General features: G+C 34.8%; 1 protein-coding gene across 7 annotated transcripts in view; it reads right to left on the bottom strand.

The window, feature by feature from the left end:
- Positions 1-16,886, bottom strand: part of LOC143231994 (FAST kinase domain-containing protein 1, mitochondrial-like) — a 46,170-nt gene extending 29,284 nt beyond the window's left edge. For 4 of the 7 annotated variants that reach the window (XR_013017322.1, XM_076466956.1, XM_076466961.1 and 1 more), the window contains exons 1-3: positions 16,796-16,886; positions 14,691-15,089; positions 491-2,217 (exon numbers count right to left, since the gene is read on the bottom strand). Coding sequence is in view for 6 of the 7 variants with exons in the window: in XM_076466956.1 (XP_076323071.1) it covers positions 491-2,217; positions 14,691-14,993 (2,030 nt within the window). In the remaining variant the exon portion in view is untranslated. The other 3 variants (XM_076466957.1, XM_076466958.1, XM_076466959.1) reach the window with 3 other exon arrangements.
- Between the last annotated feature and the right edge of the window lie 2,932 nt (positions 16,887-19,818).

The raw sequence follows: 19,818 nt of genomic DNA, 5'->3' as shown, positions 1-19,818 counted from the left end.
TTTAAAAAACAAAACAAAACTAAAATGTGCCAAAATGATGTAGTATGCAGCTCACTAATTTTATTTGTCTATTGAGCTCTATTCCATTTTAGCCTCTCAATTGGAAAGAGACTGGTACCACCCTTATCTATGTATATAAATTAACATTTAAGTGAGAGTAGTACTAAATCATAAAATCACATGTACAAAAAGACTGATATGAACAAAATATAAAAACTTTCATTGTACACATAAATAATATTATTATTGCCATCATACATACAAATATAACTGATATATATATAAATTGAAATGTTACATTGTATTATTTAAAGATTACTTCATTAGCAATTCATTTAGCAAACATGTACACTTAAAGAATTTCTACAAAAATGTAAAACAGGCTGTTCTCTACTTTAAAAAAAAAAACATTGTTTACTATACATATTAAAAGAAATACTAGAATGGATAATTCACATGCATATTTTGCATCAATAATATTTATACATACCTGATAATAATATCACTACATTTATCCAGAAAAGAATCTGCTTCTGGAAAACAAGACAATGTGTAACAGAGGAAAAGCAGCTTACTGATCACAGATGCAGGAAATATGTCTGGTTTTTCTACAACTTCCCTTGCCATTGACTCTACAACTTCTGGTAACCAAAATCTAACCAATATCAGGTATTTAGTGGTGTCTTCAATAACTTTAGGAGTGAATGTTTTAAAATAAGAATGATATTTATTCATTAAATCATCAATGAAGAGAGAATTTCCTAAGTGGTATCGAGGAGTTAGTAAGAGTTGAGTGTGTAACAAGCGATTTAGCATCCTAATGGAGAAAGCATCTTTAAGCTGGTCTTTCGCTACAGCATTTAGTCCATGTTTCATTAAATCTAGTTTCTTCTGCACATTTTCTTTCACACGCACACTTTGCTTTCGTAGCAGATTTAATGCTAATGCCAAAAAATCTGTGTAACCTGAACTTAACTGAGGCATGATATTAAGAATTTTATTATACATCCAAGCTGGTAATTCTTCTGGAGAACAAGATATCAAAAAAGCTCCAAGTAGTGCAATATCTTTACAGAACAAAAAACCATGTTTTTCTAACTCTGAATAACACCATTTTTTCATAACAGACTCAAAAGCTTTATGAGAATATGGTTTTGATAAAGATAATTGTTTTAAAAGATAAACTCGACAAGCTAGACGGTGCACTTTTATAGAATCTATGGATTCTGCAAATAGTTTCCAAAAAGTGTCCAGTGTTTGAATGTCCTCTGTTGGTAAGTGAAAGAGAATTCGTAACAATGCACCTGCATGAAAAGTGAATGGAACATTCTGAAGACAGAAGGTGAAAAGCTCTTGCTGTTGCTTTCTGTCATGAATTTGGTGGTTAAAAACAAGACACTGAACTAAATACAACAAAGAGGTTGGACTTGGTTGATTATTTAACATCATCTGCACTTGACTAAGGATAACAGCAATGAGTGGATCTGTGTTACACTCAGCTTTAGCTGCTAAATTACATACAAATGCTAGCTCTAGACTATTAAGTTTCTGCACACTTGGAATAAGCAGATTGCACAATTCTTGAATCATGGTCACATAATGATGTTGATATGGCGTGTTCGTAAAGACTGTAAGACACTTTTGTAGTATACGATGATCTGTAATTTTCCCAGATTTGAGAAACTGCTGTACAGATTTTGCAAATAAGTCAATTAAATTTGAAGATACAAGGTGTAATTGGTGGATGAGACAAATAGCCACACGTTTCAGGTCATCCTCTTCTTGGCACTGATGTCTAAGCAACTGAACCACCCTTGATAACACTAAAGAGAGAAAGGGTAGAGCCTGGTTACCACTGTGTTCTAAAGCAACAGTAAACTTAGATAAAGCAGGAAGATCAAAGTGTTCACAGCGCTTTCCACACTCCAACATCATATCTTGCATGAAGAAATTATCAAGTGGGATACCAAGTCTTCTAAGAGCAAGAAAAATGTTAGAAACTACTTCATCTGAAAATAAGTGATAGCTTCTAGGTATCACTTGAAGTACCTCATGAAAGTATGGGTTTGAATGAAGTTGATGGTTGAATTCTATAAATGCTTCAGAGTTGGTTCTAAACAAAAGCTTTCGTAGATCCCACAAAGTTACAATAATTTGACTGGCTTGATTAGCTGTCAACTCTCTCACTTCTTTCGTTTTCATCAGCATAAATAATTCCTAAAAAAAGATACAAAGAGGTGTTAAAATTTCCTGTAATGAAAACGTATCTCTGATAGATACTTACCTGCTCTCACAAATTACCATTTCTTGATTAATACTGCCCTTTATAAAAGAAAAATTTCAATGCTTGTCACTAGCCTTCCACCCCTTCCCCATCACTTCTGCAAATTCTCATCTAATTGATTATTCGGCAGTTTTCCACCAATAGAAGTACAACACAATCCTAATCATAACCAGCATCTTCTCCACATTTACACTCATTAATAAATTCAAGATTGGTCACAGCACTTACACCACATGTCAGGGGAAGTAAGAAGTTTGTGTGGAAAATGTGAGAGAAGGTAAGTATCTATTAGAAATGCATCTACAGTTTAGGAAAATGATAACTTCCAATATGATATCTCACCTCTTCTTACAAAATAGCTAAAATCCCACAATGAACTGGAGGATGGCCAGTGTAAAAATGATCCTCCTTTAGGAAGCACACAAAAAGATACCATGAGGTATGAAAACTAAAGAAAAAATATTACACTTCAGTAAGAGATTATGTAGCATCTGATCTAGGTATACTCTTCACTTTTTTATGACTGTATTATGAACATAAAAAGGAGAAACCACAAAATAATTCAATGATATGCATTAACTATTAATGAGAAACCTGGATGTCTGGAGATCAAGGTGCAACAAAACACTGTGGTAGTTTGACCTCATTCAACACCTGGTATCATCTGTAATTGTACATCACTTATACATCAAGCAGGGGATCACCTACATTTTCACCTTGAAAAGAAAATTGTTAGAGAAGATGAGATTCTGTACCAAAATCCATCTTCAGTGGTTCATTTACAACCCAACCAATAACTGATCCACTACAAACAGACATCCAGCTGATAGTAGAAAAGTAGAAAGCTATGGTAGGATGACATCTCCAGTCAAAAATAATGGTATTGGGTATGTTTCTTTCAGTCCATTGTAGGAGAAAGATGCTATACCATACACAAATGAAAATACATGTGCTGCTTCCAACTGCAATGCCAGATCTGCTGAAAAATGACATACAGCAAATAATAAAAAGAGAGACAACAAACCTGGGTGCATCTCTAATCCAGGACCTAGCAGTATTAGACATTTTCATACAGTCAGGATCCTCATCTGGAGGGTATAAGGTAGAAGGAACATTCCATCCTGAGGGACAAACTGCAATATATACATATAGTCATGGCATGTTGGAGTAATTCAGCCAAAAACTGGTGTCATATAGAATTGTACATCAGGTTCATGTTACAAAAAGCATCTCACCATCAACACACATTTCAAATCATGACAGACCTGTCTCCAACCAACACCAGAGCTACTGGGAAAGTAGATCCTGATGATGATAGGAAGGATGAATGCTTTATGCTGGGAAAAAGCAATTTGCCATGTACATATATTTGTTAGTATGGTGGAGCCCTACAACAAAACCAGGCATCATGTGGAATTGTACATCAATTCTACAGTAGGAAGCAAGATATACCCTCAACACCTGCAGAATGCCACCACCCTATTATCAACTGAGTAGTATGATACATCACTCAGAAAGACATGCTTCCATGGTTCACCATCCCTGCAACTAGGAACTGTTCAGTGGCAAGGGCTTTCATATTCTTCTAGAAAAAAGGAGAGAAACTGTGTTGGAAAGTATAGATGGATGCATCACTAAAACAGTGCAAAACATGGCCATAATACCCTATTTTGAAATGCAGAGCTACCATGCAGATTCGATCAACCAACACCTGAGAGTATATGGAATTGTACACAGGCCCATGGTATGAAGAATTTCCACACCACTGGGTAGAGTATCAGTTATGGACAGCAATCCAAATTTGCTTTACTCATAATTTTCCATGAGCATATGGTCTAGAATGAACATATTTATGATGCAAAAGACCACTAGACAGAACCACAAGTGGTCCTACATACCACCCTATCTCCATAAAGTGCATAATCTAATACTGCAATGGTATTGGTTACAGTTTTTTTAACTCATCGTTTTCTTTTATGTGGGTCTGATGCACCAGTGACACTTAAGTCACAATAAGCCACATTTTACTGTCTTGCTGTCATTACAGTTCTCAAAGACATTGTCCACTTTACAAATGTTTTTAGTTTTCAAAGGCAATTAATCTTTTTAATGCTATTTAAGTTTTTAATTTATAAATTAGACCTTTTTTTTAATGTGTTTCCCTTTTAAGAATTAAGGTACAACTAGTTCAATTTGAAATTAAGAAATGGCTGTAACATCAAATAACTCAACACCAGGACTGGAAAGGCCAACTTCAGGTGTCTAATGCTGATGTTTGAACTACCTGTTAGTCATTCTGATGAGTTATAATAATTAAAAATTTGCTACAGAGAGTGTTTTAAAACTTGTATTACTTTACTTCCTGAATACAACCAAGATGTCAAATAACTTGAAACCAGGACTGGAAAGGCCAACTTCAGGTGACTAAAGCTGATGTTTGAACTTACCCATAAGTCATTGTGGCAAGTTATGATAATTAAAATATGTTCCAGAAAGTCCTTTAAAACTTGTATTACTGTAATTTCTCTCTTACTGCTATAAACAAGATACAAAAATTAGATTTAACACTATGTTTTTAATTAAAAAATTAAACTTTATTTCATTTTACCTTCATTCTTTTTTACAAATTTTAATAATTTTACTTTAATTTTAACTTTTTACTACATTTGGCACAGACAACCAAGTTGCTTTGCACTACAAATGGCTAAATCAACTAATCAATCCTTCTTGAATATGATTCCCAATAATAAGTGATACTAGAGAATTTACTCAGACCTCCTTCACCTTTTGTGGAATTATTTAACCAGGTTTGTGATGTCTCATCTTTATCTTCTGCTTTCTGTTTCTCAATCTGCCCTCCTTGGTGACAAATATTTTGGCCGATATTAAGTGTTTCCTCTATCACCTAGTGTTGAGGTTGATGCCAGGCATTTTGAAAATCAACTTACATGGGTCTTACATGTTTCTTTCAGAGAATTTGGTCCTTCACTTCCATTCCCATACTCTATTGTATTTTCATACTGTTACCTTCTCCCTATGATTTGATCTTCTTTCTCACCATGTACAGGATGTGGTTTTAGCCTTACTTCAGAAAAAAGCCATTGAATTTGTGGAATCTTCTCAGCCAAGGTTTTACTCCCATCTGTTTATTACATTCAAAAAGACTTGAGATTGGCCACTGGACATAAATTAAATGTACCTGAACCATTTTCTGGTTGTACCCAAATTCTCATTTAACCCTGTAGCGAGTTTTTGCTCTTGAGTTGTGAGTGACAAAGGTTGATGTGTTGGATGCCTATCTACACATTCCTAGGATTCTCAGTATTTCTCTTTTATTTATCAAAGAGGTGGCACAGATAGCACTTTAGTAGCTTTGCACAAAATCCAAAACAAATCAAGGAGGTGTTTATCAGTTTAGAACTTTATCAATTGGCTTGGCTTCCCCTTCTTATGACTTCTGCCCAGTGGTCAGATCATTTGCTTAAGGTCTTCATATCTGCCACTACATGGTTGACAGGTTACAATTGGCTTCCAGTGAGGTTAAATTTGCTGTTCATAATTAGTTTCTTCCTTGAGAGGCTACCAGAGTGGATTGGCTCATCAAGGTGGAGTTACTTCTTGTACTTATGCAATATCTGATTTACTTGGGTATATTTTTTCAATTCCTCCATCAGTCAGATCCAGTCTTCTTATCTTTGTTTATGGAATGTATTGTTTGCAGTGTGTGTATTGGCCTCTCCTTCTTCTACTTCATGAGAGGCCCCATCTCTTTTGGGGTATAAACTTCTCTCAAAACCCTCATTCCTTCTAGTTGCAACCATGTGTCTCACCTTCAGTGGTTTCTACTTGACCGGTTGAGCCTTGTTCAAGATCCTTTAGATGCTACTGTTACTCTGGCTACCCACTTACAGGCCAATCTCACTTGGTGGTCAGATTGGACCAGTACTATCATAGAAGCTCCTCTTCCATCTCCTTGGCTAAATTGTCATCTTTTTTACAGATGTTTCCCTTTTGGGTTGGGGTATATATCTCAATGCTTAAGAGATTTCAAGTTGTTGGACACTAGCCAAATCATCCCTACATATCAATGGCTTGGAGTTGCTGGTGGTTCACTGTGCCTTACTTCACATTTTGTTGGATGTTCAAAGGCATTTAATGGTAATTCACTTTGATAATTTCATGGTAGTATCTTATATCACCAGGTAAGGAAGCAGCTGGTTGCAAGATCTTTGTGTCTGAATGTTGCATCTCCTCTACTGGGCCCACAATCATCATATCAAATTGTTAGCATATCATATTCTGGGTTCCTTGAATCTAGTTGGGGACCATTTATCTTGGCCCAGTAAGAAAATTCTCCTGACAGAAACACTATACATCTCTCTGCACCACTAAGAGCTAGAATCCTACACTAAAGATAATAGTGTGGTCAGTACAAGAGAAATAAATTACAAAAACAAGGTTCTTTCTGAATAAAGCATCAGAAAGTAAAACCCCAAGGAGTGCAACATCCATGAGGCTCAGAGTTGCTGAGTGCAAAAGCACTCAGTGAGAGACTGCTTCTATCTCAAACAGAAAATAACCTTCATCCAAAATGATTATGGTATTTTAAGTTAAGAAGGGAGGTAGAGCAAAAGAAAGTGTAACAAGAATCTTATGCATGGTTATAAAGTGTCACTAATATGAATAAAAAGTAAGGTCACTCAACTGGCCATTGTTTTACTAGTTGAGAGCTGAGCATGAGTGTGTATTACAGCTAGGGCTATAAGTCAGGCCATTCCATAAATCTTCATAAATATGTTCATAATATTGGTTTGGTTTGTATAAATTTCAGGCAAAGCTACTCGAGAGCTATCTGTGCTAGCCATCTCTAATTTAGCAGTATAAGACTAGAGGGAAGGCAGCTAGTCATCACCACCCACCACCAACTCTTGTGTTACTCTTTTACCAATGAATAGTAGGATTGACCATCACATTATAATGCCCCCATGGCTGAAAGGGCGAGCATGTTTGGTCTGACGAAGATTCGAATCTGCAACAGTCAGATTACAAGATGAGTGCCTTAACCACCCAGCCATGCTGGGTAGTTCATGAGATACCCACCACAACAATCTGGTGAAAAATAAAGTATTCCACACCAGAGTCCCAGTGAACTGAAATCCATTCACCTGAACCAAACTGTAAAGAATAACTTGTTTCACATTCCAGTCTACAAGATCTCTCACAGGGGACAACAGTGACTAGAGGCAAGAGAAACTGCAAGATAACAAATACAATGAGAGGTGACATGAAAAATAAGAAAAGAATCATTACCCATATAAAAGGAAACTAATCTAATGGAGTGCATAACACAACTTGGCAAAGTGGAAGAGGTCAAGTTACATGAACAGAAATCCTAAAGGCAAGAAAAGATGCTGGTAAGCATCCTAAAATGGGTCAATATGAATAAGAATACAATAAGTAAACAAAAATAGAAAAAAGCAAATTAACTGAGTTGGAATGACCATGCAGGAAAGAAAGGCAAGGGTAGATAAAGAAAACATCCAATTACCTTCCCAAGCTACTAAATTTTGGGTAGTCAGGGAAGAAAACAAACTTGTCCCTTTGGTAAATATTGTAGGTGAAGGTAAAGACAAAAGTGAGTGATGACTCTCACAAATAAGAAGGGAAGAAAGTATGTTTGAAACATATTAAAGTAGATTGAACCACACCAGACTCACAGCATCCTCAATCAGAGATGCAGAATCTGGAAATGGAAATTATAAAGGTTAAGATTAGTACAAGTGTTGACACTTACCATCTGTTAGGTGTGATAAGTGCAAAAGGTGGGGTTTATATGGCAACTTAGGGCCGACATGTGCATTTAAAAGCTAGCAGTGAAGTTTTACAATTTTTACATAGAGTTTATAGGTTGAAGGAATTAATGGATGTTGCTCTAAACAGGGTAATAGCTGTAAATCTAGAGAAGAGTAAACTGCAAGAAATGGCAGTTGGATTAAAGTTAAAGGATAGAATAGATAACAATGACTTCTAGGTAGTTGAAAAATACTAATAATGCTGGTAGTAGCAAATTTAATTACAACAAGCAACAGATTTCAGCCTTTAGCATGTGCAGGTGATGAACGTAAGGAGGAAGGATAACAAAAGTGACAGAGTGTGACTGGAATAAAAAGCATAAGGAGGTTATTGTAATAGATTCTTTAGTATGGCACATGAATAGGATAGTCTGAGAAATAAATAGGAAAACGAATTAGGAATGGAAGATATAACTGACAGAATAAGTGATATAATAAAGGGTGATAGCAGTGATGCTTTGTTGTTGTTTTTTATTTCATGCACAGTTATAGAAGGGCTATTTGCACTAACTGTCCATAATTTAGCAGTATTTCTACTGCAACTAAAGGGAAGGCAGCTAGTCATCATCACCCACCACCAACTCTTGGGTTACTTGTTCACTACCAAATACTGAGATTGATCATAACATGATAATGCCCCAAAGCTGAAAGGGTAAGCAATTTTTGTGTGACAGGGGATTCAAACCTGTGACCCTCAAATTATGAATTGAGCAGCCTAACTACCTGGCCATGCTGAGCCCAGCAGTGATGCAGTCTTTGAGTATACATAGCAGCAGTGACATACCTTTGATTTTAGTTCAGAAAAGAAACAACCTATAAAGATAAATAGCCTCCTATTACAAGGAAAAGTAAACTTATTTCTGAACAATGTTTTAGCAAATAGACATATTCTGGCAGAAATGACTAATTTAAACTGACTTTTACAAATGTGACCCCATATACTGCCAAGTTTATCATACATGCTTCCTCTCAGAGGACCAATCTGCAGAAACAAGCAAGTTCTGGTTAAAATATTGTTCACTATACTGTTTACAGTTTTGTACTGATGTTCAGTTATAATTACACCGCACAACAAAGTTTTTGCTTTTTGAACACTCTTCGGTGTTCCTTATAGATTTTTGGCTGCTGATCACGAAAACCACATTCAAATTTGCCCATCACATACCGTTTTATCGAAATCTTCAGTTTTGCTACAATGGAAAAATGATATCAGGGCAACTGGAATCTGTCAATGCTTGCTGAGTACTGTTGGAAACAGCAACGTGATGCACCGGACATTGAATACAAATGAAAATCAAGAGCAAAACACTTTTAATTATGTTGAACTTATTAGCGTATTAGAAATATAAACGCCATTAAACACGTTATTTCTGGCAAACAGTTAACTCTTTATTTTTCATAGTTCCTGCATGATGAAGCAAAACCAAAACTATGTTTGTGCATATCTACCAGGTACCTGTCACAATCAGAAAAACTTTTCAGGAAGCAAAACTTAAAAAAAAAAAACTGTTGTGCAGTGTTATCTAGACATTTAAAACAAATGAGTAAAAACGTGTACTGAAAATATCTTCTTCTATCTAAACTTATAAAGCAACCAATAATTATCAAATAAAGTGTCAATTACAACAAAATGAAATTAACATATCAGGTATATAGATTCAACAAATAAGGTTTGGTCATGCCTTTATGTAGCAATCCATCTCTTAATAATAATAAATACTATTATTCATATGGTAAGCATGTGAATAGCTTGTGCATTACATCATTTAACATGGTAAAGTGAACTATACATTTGCTAAGTGACCTACAATTTCAGATTTGTAATACAAATGATGGGGTTATTAATTAGACAAGGTCCAAGTGACAATAAAACAATAAAACTAAACAGAAACTAATGTAAACTGTTAGGAGCTTCAAACTATTCATGATGAACAATATGTAGTCATTCCAGAAAGCAAAACAAGGGTTATTTTGATTTATTTCATAATTTTTAAGGTAGTAACAAGATCAGTCAAATTGCCTGAGACTATGTTAAGTGTAAAGAAAAGAAGAGATAAAAAAGTTAAGTACAAGGCATCAATAAAGATATTCCAAGGGAAGAGCTGTGATAACTTAATTCTGTCTGTGATACTGCCAAGACTTAACTGTGGGGATTAAATTATAAGTAGATCACTAGGACTGAATGCTAGGCTTACATTAATATGCAAGGAATTGCAGATTGGTTGGTTGGATTTGCGAGATTGCTTGGTGTGAAAATGGAGCTTCTTTCAATGGATGGTTTACTATTAATGCATCTGTAGGGATAACTTTTATTCAATATTAGCCAGTGGAAAAAGCCAGAATAATGAAGAAAAAATAAGATATAGAAAGGAGTGTTTTGTGGGGAACAAGGTACAAAGGTGGTTTTAATAGTTGGCTAAACTGATATTACTATAATACTAGAAGTATAATAAATGAAACAGATAACCTTAAAGTGCTGGTCAGAACAGAGGATTTTTGACAATGTGAATAAATGAAATCTCGTTAAATGTAAAGAATTTTAATGATTGTAATTTGTCTGCAGTATTATGCTATAAGTTGTTTAATAGGGAGAGAGAACTGAAAAAATGGGGAAGAAATGGATTTATGTACAAATTGTAAGTTACAGTTTGTTCAAGATGACAAAGCTAAAAACAATGAGGCTGAATGCACTTGAGTTTTTATTAGTGGTTAAAAAAGAAGACATTTAGTTGGAATTTATTACAGACAACCTCATGAAGCTGAATAAACTAATGACAAATGCTGGAGAAGATAAAGAATTAAACTATTAATGAAATTATAATTGTGGGAAAGTTTTATTTTAGGCATAGTTTGAGAAATGTTAGAGCCAAATCATGAGGAAGTTTTTTGAAACTATTCATGATGGTTTTCTTCAACACTCAACAACTGGTTGGTGAACCTACTTGTAACAAAGATATTTTAGATGCATTTCAAACTTCTATAAAAGAAAAAGTTGATAAGGCAGAGAAAGAGGTACATCTGGCTGCAAGCAGTCACTGCTCAAGTAAATTTGATGTTTCATTGTATATAGAGATAAATAATAGTGAGATTTTGGTTTCAGATTTCAAAAACAGCAAATTTGAAAAAAAATGAGACAAAAATTATTTACTGTGAATTTGGTGACTCAATGAGTTAGATACTGAGCAAATGTGGAAAAAAGTTTAAAAATAAATTATTAGATATTCAAGACACACATGTTCCTTGTATACAAAAAAGGATCGCAACAAGTAAGGAACCTGTTCAGCTCAGAAATGGTATATAGAATATTGTAAAAGAAAAAAGTTACACGCGTACAAAATTTAAACTAATTGCAATGACTGGAGACTTGGAAAAATAAAGACCAAGACAGTTGGTCAAACAGAAAATTGGAACAAGAAAAATATATTAAAAACCTGGCTCAAAAAGTAAAAATTAATAGTGAGAATTTCTTTAAATATGTTAAAAATAAGCAAAACATTACAATGAGAGTAAAGCCTCCAGGGAATGATACAAGAAGACTATTATCTGATGATTACAGGGTGTATGGGTTATCAAAATTCTACTTTTTCTTCAGTTCTAACAAATAAAAGTTCAAGTAATATTCATAATTATGACCACTTGCTAGATGGAAACAAGACTGAAAATGATGATAACATTAACTGTGAGCTTACTAGAAAAAAATGATACTTTTAAAGAATGATAAAACTCCTGGGGTAGATGACACTATGTAACAAAATTTTTACTTTTTCTTGTTCCTGGGCAGAAAGTGTTATTTCCCAATTGTTTATGCCAAAAGTAAATGGAAAAGATCTATTTTTCTCTTCAAACTTTGCTTTTGTGACCTGGGTAATGAAATTTTCAAATTTACCAATTTTCCAGAACATTCCAGGTAGATTCAGTATTGAGTAGCTGACAGAGAATTTTTTCAAACTTACAAGTATTTTCAAGAATTTTCTAGAATGTTGTAGAACTTACGAGAGTTTTCAGGAACCTTTAAGAATTTTCTAGAACCTTTTAGAATATTCCATAATAATATATATACAGAGGCTTGACAATCACCACTTCAGTTTAGTTTTAGCTGTCTAAGTGAACACAGATCTATCTGATTTTATCAAAGATGGCATCAAAACACTGCAAGCATTCTCCAGATACATTCTGCTATGTATGTGGCCAATTTATCAAGACAAGAGTGAAAAATTTCCCTGTGACAGCATCTGCTAAAATGTGTGAAGCCTACAAGGCATATTTCAGCATGCTTGTCAGGGATCAAGACAAACCCTGGACACCTCATTTTACCTGTGAGCACTGCAAAAAAACTCTAGAAGGTAAGATGGACAATTTTTCCTTCTTTGAATAGAAAGATTTTATATTATAAAAATTGTAGACCTTTTAAAATTTAAATATCATTTGGTGCACCTCAAAGAGAAATACAACAGTGTCAAGACCTTGCTGGAAGCCTTGAAATATGATGAGTATGGCTGGGAGGTTATAGGAGTCTTCAAAATGGTGGCATTCCTGATGGGATTCCAACAAGACTTTACCAAGTTTCCTTGTTATCTTTGACTTTGGGACAGCAGGGACACTGCAGTGCACTACAACAGGAAGCACTGGCCACAACGGACTGAGTTCTGTGTGGGGAGGCACAATGTCAAGTGTGAGCCATTATTGGACCTCCAGAAGGTGTTGTTTTCACCATGGCAAATAAAATAGAGTCTTGTGAAACAATTTGATAAGGAGTCTGCAGCCTTCATGTACCTTTGAGACTTCTTCCCTAAGCTGTCTGAAACAAAGGTCAAAGATGGTGTCTTCGTTGGACCACAAATAAAGAAGATACTGGAGTGCACAGAATTCCCAAGAAGCTCAGTAGGAAGGAAAAAAGCTTGGGGCAGTTTTGTCGCACTGGTTTGGGGCTTATTGAGCAATTACAAGGCTGAAAATTATGTAGAACTGGTTGAGGCTCTGGTGAAGAACTACGGCAAAATGGACTGCAGGATGTCCCTGAAAGTCCATATCCTTGATGCTCATCTTGAAAAATTCAAGGAGAACATGGGAGCATACTCAGAGGAGCAAGGCAAGCACTTCCACCAAGATATACTGGACTTTGAATGCTGCTACCAAGAAGCATATGACGAAAAAACATGATGGGAGACTATATTTGGTGGCTGATATATGAAAGTGATTTACATTATAGTCGCAATTCTCAAAAAACCATTCACTTTTAAACATTTTTGTTCATTTTTGTATAACTTTAGTATAAATACATGTAACTCTTGATTCATATGTTGTTTTATTCAGACTTTATGTAAATGAAAATGTGCAAATGCACTTGTTTTTACATAAAAAAAAAGGTTAATTTCTATATTTCATTGTCCATGTCAGAAAAGCAAACAACATAAGCAATTTAATTTAAAAGAAATTACACATACTATCCAGGAACAAAATTTGTGTTACACAGTGTAATAATATCACATACAATGCATTTTCATATGGAAGTACTGGGTTATGCAATTAAAATATACTTTAAAATAAATATGAGGCAGTATTTTTTCTGCAGCAAGAAAAGAAAGCCTAATGTACATAAAGCCATTACACGTGCAAGGATGATTGTTGTTTAAAATGGTAGTAACTAGGGTGTGTAAAATGCTCACACAGAGGCATTACTAGGTGCTGGAATACACAGCCTGTACCTCAAACCCCTAGTTGTTGTCTTGAAAAACCAGAATAGAAAGCCATGACCAATATCATCTTGGAATACCAAAAATTCCTCTCTCTATGGGCCCAACCCCTAAATATTTAAAGCACCAAGCAATACCTCTGTTCAGGCATGACCCAATATTGTCTCCTGAGACAACCCTTCCTTAATTATTCTATTCTTTGCAAATAATGAAGTTTCTTTTAAATACATAATACTGTTATTTTTGTAACAGTGTAGTAATAATCTTGCTTTGTGATAAGAAGTCAAATCTGACTTCCGTGTAATATAGCAGACACAATGGTGAAAGTGTCTAATAATCATTCTGACTGAAATAAATCTATTGGTTAAGGCTTTGTAGGCTTAGAAACCCCCCTAAAGCTCTGGGTTGTACATTTTCTAAGATACATTCCTAGCCTTTTTATGCAACTTTCACAACTGAAATTTAACTTAACATTCTAATTAAAAAAATTCAGAAATCACATACAGTGTGTCATGTTACCCAATGGACCAACATGGTCATCATACAAGACTAGTTAATTTTTCTTAACTTTAATACTTAAACCCTTTACACATATGCCCCATTAACTTTTTAAAGCCTCAGTTGCATATAAAAGAAAACACGGCCCTTTCCTCACACAAAAAATGGAAATTTAGATCCATAAAAATCAAAACAGTGTTGGCAGTAAAATGTAAAGTGTATTTGTTTCAATTAATTCATGCTTAGAAAATGCCACTATGATGGATTACTGCATACATATGGAAAACTTTCACTCAGTAAGTGTTTAACACAACAATAATGTAGGTTTTCATATATTTACATAAAATAATATATATAACTCACCTCCACACTCTGACAAGACATAATACTATCAATAAAAGGATCTTCACTATCAGGAAACAGTTTCGTCTTGTGTAGGTCCCGATCCTCAAGGTCTTCCAAAAATTCATCATCTGTTTCAGAGAAGTCTTTTGATTTGCTATATAGTGGACGAGTATTAAGCATTTGCTTTACCACACTACTGTAGAACCACTGGTTACACACTTTCACAGATGGCCTTGTCTTTATTAAACACACAGATCTTACGGAAACTGATAACCACGTACACAATCTTACATTTCGGATAAAAGTCAAGAGAGGCATCATTTCTAAGTCAGTATCCTCTCACGTACCAATCACTATTTAGGGTAGCTGAATCAATTACACAGAATTGTATCTTGTACACAGCATCTTTTAGTCTAGCTGAAATATATAAATATATATATATATATCTCAGTGGCTTATTTCAATAAAGAATCAGCAATACCAATATATTTTATTGAACTTTACCTTAAATGTAGAAACAATTAATCTAAATAAAACTACAACCAGTTATGTGTTTGCTACTGTTATTTCCAACTAATTCTGTATTAATAACAACTGTTACAGTGAATACCTTTTCTGGATATGATAGACACAGTGGTTGAAATACTCTAATATACTCTTTTTCAGAAAATTCTTCCTGGACTGAGTCAAGAATGTAGCTTTACAAATATAATAGGTCTCATGCTGATGTCTTATAATAAGTACAATGAATTTTGTATTATTTTTTCTTATGTTAGAAGGAATAGTCCAAATACACTTTCACATAATATGAAAACTAATTATCTTGTACAACCTAAACATTGACATTAGAATCAGTGATGTCTAGAAAACCCACTTGTAGAGAAAATATATATGTAGAAATGGCTTATTTGGGTTGAGAATTTTTTTTTTTTATGTAAAGGAACAAACAACGTTTCGACCTTCTTCAGTCATTGTCAGGTTCACAATGTTTATTAACATTAGAAGTTCTCATAACAGCATACATCATTTTCTTTTTAAATTTATATAGCATTACTATGTATGTATTGATGATAGGTAAAAAATAAATTTTCTTTAAACCATTCCTAGGTACAAAATATTGTTAGATTGACAAGAAAATGTAATTATAATGTTGATTTTTTAAATCACACAAGTTATATTTTTCATGTTATTAGTAGCTGTATAATAGTCAGAATGAAGAAATTAAAATAAAAATAGCTTTGTCTACAAAAATAATACCATAACAAAACTTTTAACAAGTATAAAAGAAATTAACTTTTCATTTACAAAGCTCGTGGGTTCTTCATATCATTAAATTTATTTTAATGCTGAAACTATACAAATAATAATTTTTATAAAGGCTTTTTTTTAATTCTGTTTCAAATTACTGGTTTCTTTTCATAATATAACCAGTATTTTTCACAACACTTAAAATGTTAAAAATCATATCTAAGCCCTTTACTCCTCAAGTTTCATCATTATCCTTTGTTAACATAACAGTTAAGCCACTAACATTTTTTAACCTAACTCCATAACTATAACTTATAAGGAATAGTGATACTTTTAATATAAAACAATTACTTTAAGCTTAAACTTTAATCCTAAAAATAAAACCTTGGCTACACTTTGTATTACTCGTCACAGATAATCGTCATGTTCATTCACATCTGTAAAAGTTAAAACTCAGAAAATGTCCATTTTATTGTACAATTTACAAAACTCGTGGGCCAAATTCCACTAAATTTCATTAAAGCCTACTACTGCTAGTACTATTAGTGATAAGTACTAGTGGTGATAATAACAGTAACAGTATTGCTATTTGTAGTGTGATAACCAGGCTTGATTATAAATACAGACTATTGGTGATTTCCGACTTAACAATGTACAATAACCCACAATTGCATGAAATAAACAGAGAAATAAAAAAAAAGTGCGTGCCCTAACATTTATAAATTGTATGTAACTTGTTAAACAGTGAAAATTTTCAGAAACCCTTGCATTTCCAGTTTGTTATAGTTTTATTTACAATTACCCTTTATACTACTCATGTTTGTGATAATAATTACAGTTTCTAATATGAAATAAATATATATAAACTGAAACACCTCTCTGAACGCGCTGTTTTCACTTGCCATTTTCCAAACTTATTGGAGTTCAATTTAGACTGGAAAAGCTACCAGAAAACGGCGTGTTAACAGCTATCGTAATATGTTTTCTTATAAATATTTCGATCACAGTCTTTCTTTAACTTTTTTTTAATATTTTTGTTATTTTTTAAAACATGTTTGCTTACTGTCATGGATTTATTATTATATATTAACTTTAATACCCACGTCTATTTCAGTTGAATATGTATAGAAATGTATGTAACTTATATTGTTAAATGTGTATTGAGAAACTCCCACCTATTCTTACAACGCTAAAATCAGGGGTTCGATTTCCTTTGGTGGAGGGCCTGGTATGGCCTAGAGCGTTAAGGCGTGCGCTTTGTAATCTGAGGGTCGCAGGTTCGCGCCCGAGTCGCGCCAAACATGCTCGCCCTCCCAGCCATGAAGGCGTTATAATGTGACGGTCAATCCCACTTTTCGGTAGTAAAAGAGTAGCCCAAGAGTTGGCGGTGGGTGGTGATGACTAGCTGCCTTCCCTCTAGTCTTACACTGCTAAATTAGGGACGGCTAGCACAGATAGCCCTCGAGTAGCTTTGTGCGAAATTCCAAAAAACAAACAAACAAACAAACCTTCGGTGGACTCAACAGATAGCATAATGTGGCTTTGCTATAAGAAAAACACACAAACACCTCCTATTCTATAAATTTGTATATTTTCAAGTGTAAGAATCAAAAATATACCTTTTACGGAATCACTGACGTATCTTCGAATATTGTTTCCAACTGAAAAGCCGCCCAGTGGCTCAGCGGTATATCTGCGGACTAACAACGCTAAAAACCAGGTTTCGATACCACTGGTGAGCAGAGCACAGATAGTCCATTGTGTAGCTTTGTGCTTAATTCAAAACAACAACAACCCACTGAAAATTCTAGAACCTCGCCTTAACGTTTATAAATCGACAACCGGAGAGACATTTTTTATATTGTTGGTTTGCTATAAACCTCGGAAGCTTTAACTGACAAAGGCTTATTAATCGAAAAACTTGAGATATTTAACCAGGAGCATTTATATATTTCTAACATTACAAACCGTTTAACTTCAGTGAATTAACTTCCGACTTAGTATTGCTTTGTTTGTTTTGGAATTTCGCGACCCTCAGATTACAATTCGAACGCCTTAACCCACCTGGCCATGCTGGGCCCTTAGTATTCTTATGAGGACATTAGACGCCTCTTCAACAGTTTTTTCGGCCCGGCATGGCCAAGCGTGTTAAGGCGTGCGACTTGTAATCTGAGGGTCGCGGGTTCGCATCCCAATTGCGCCAAACATGCTCGCCCTTTCAGCCGTGGGGGCGTTATAATGTGACGGTCAATCCCACTATTCGTTGGTAAAAGAGTAGTCCAAGAGTTGGCGGTGGATAGTGATGACTAGCTGCCTTCCCTCTAGTCTTACACTGCTAAATTAGGGACGGATAGCACAGATAGCCCTCGAGTAGATTTGTGCGAAATTCAAAACAAACAAACAAACGAGGACATTAGATATTTTCTTCGGGAAAAACTCGCGTCTTAAGAAAAGAGTTAGCTAGCATTTTCGACAAATGAAGTGTACCTGTGTATCAACTCATACTCAATTCGCTCATCGTGAATCGTCAATAAAATATTCAGTTTTAGACCAGATGAAGACTCGGTATTATTTAAAATAACCATTATTATAAATTGTATTATTGTTTATATTGATTATATGAACACCTAACAGCGTTATTTAATCTCTCACTATCAGCTGGATATATCCCCGTTTCTTGGAAGGAAGCAATAATATTAATGTTCCAGAAAGAAGGAAAGCCAGCGAATAAACCAAACAACTACCGCCCGATTAGCTTAACCAGTTGTATTGGCAAAGTATTAGAGAGGATAGTTAGTAATCGTCTGTCAGTTTACTTAGAAGAAAATTCAAAATTACCAGAAATTCAAAACGGATTTTGAAAAAACCGCCAAACTACAGACCACCTGATTCGACTTACAGAATCAATTACCGACAGCTTCAACAAAAAAGAATGCACTGTAGCTTGCTTTCTCGACATTGAGAAAGCATTTGACACAGTGTGGCATAACGGCTTACGACATAGATTGCTTGAAATGGCATTACCCTAGGAAACTATTCGCTGGCTGTCCAACTTCCTGGATAACAGAATGTGTAAAGTAAATGTAAATGGGGCCCACTCAGGGTCCTTTTCACCCGAAGCAGGAGTCCCGCAGGAGGGGTTGTTAGCTCTATATTATTTATCATGTACGTGAGTAATATGCCTCTGTCGGACCTAAATTTAGGTTATGCATCACAGTTCGCTGACGATGTAGCAGTCTGGAAAAGTGCCCCACTCCGTCAATAGCAGCAACGAACCTACAACCAGTCCTAAATAACATCGAAGAATACTGCCAGAAATACAGAATCAAAATTAATATTCCAAAACCCAAGTCATAGTATTCAGCAGACTGAATAAGCTGAAAAAGATCCACCAAAACTCTATATGAATGGATCACTTTTACTGACTGCTACTTCTGCTAAATTTCTAGGTCTAACCTATGACTCAAAATTAACGTGGCTACCACATATTAAAAATGTACTGATACGAATCTGGAAAAGAGCAAACTATGCAAGAAGTCTTTCAGGTAAAATCCAAGGAACATCACCAGACAACATACTTAAAATCTACAAAACGTACATTAGACCAACAATAGAATATGCATCACCTGCCTGGATTAACATAGCACCCACACATGTACAGAAACTTCAACGTATACAAAATTCTGTACTAACTTCAGCATATAAAGTACCACGTAGCACCTCAACCACATTCATGCACAAGTATGCAAACATAGATACAATAGCTGAAAGACTCTTGGATAATTCTCTAAAATATTTCAATAAGAATTGGCATAAAAATGACTTAATGTGTGATCTCGACAGATATCACGTACATGATGTAAATGGTCCTAAATACCTCTCCCCTTTTAACATATAT

Source organism: Tachypleus tridentatus, chromosome 11 (genome assembly GCF_004210375.1).
Source record: "Tachypleus tridentatus isolate NWPU-2018 chromosome 11, ASM421037v1, whole genome shotgun sequence".
NCBI classification, from domain to species: domain Eukaryota; kingdom Metazoa; phylum Arthropoda; class Merostomata; order Xiphosura; family Limulidae; genus Tachypleus; species Tachypleus tridentatus.
Note: the sequence above shows the minus strand (reverse complement) of the source record. Positions and strands in the feature narration are given on the sequence as shown.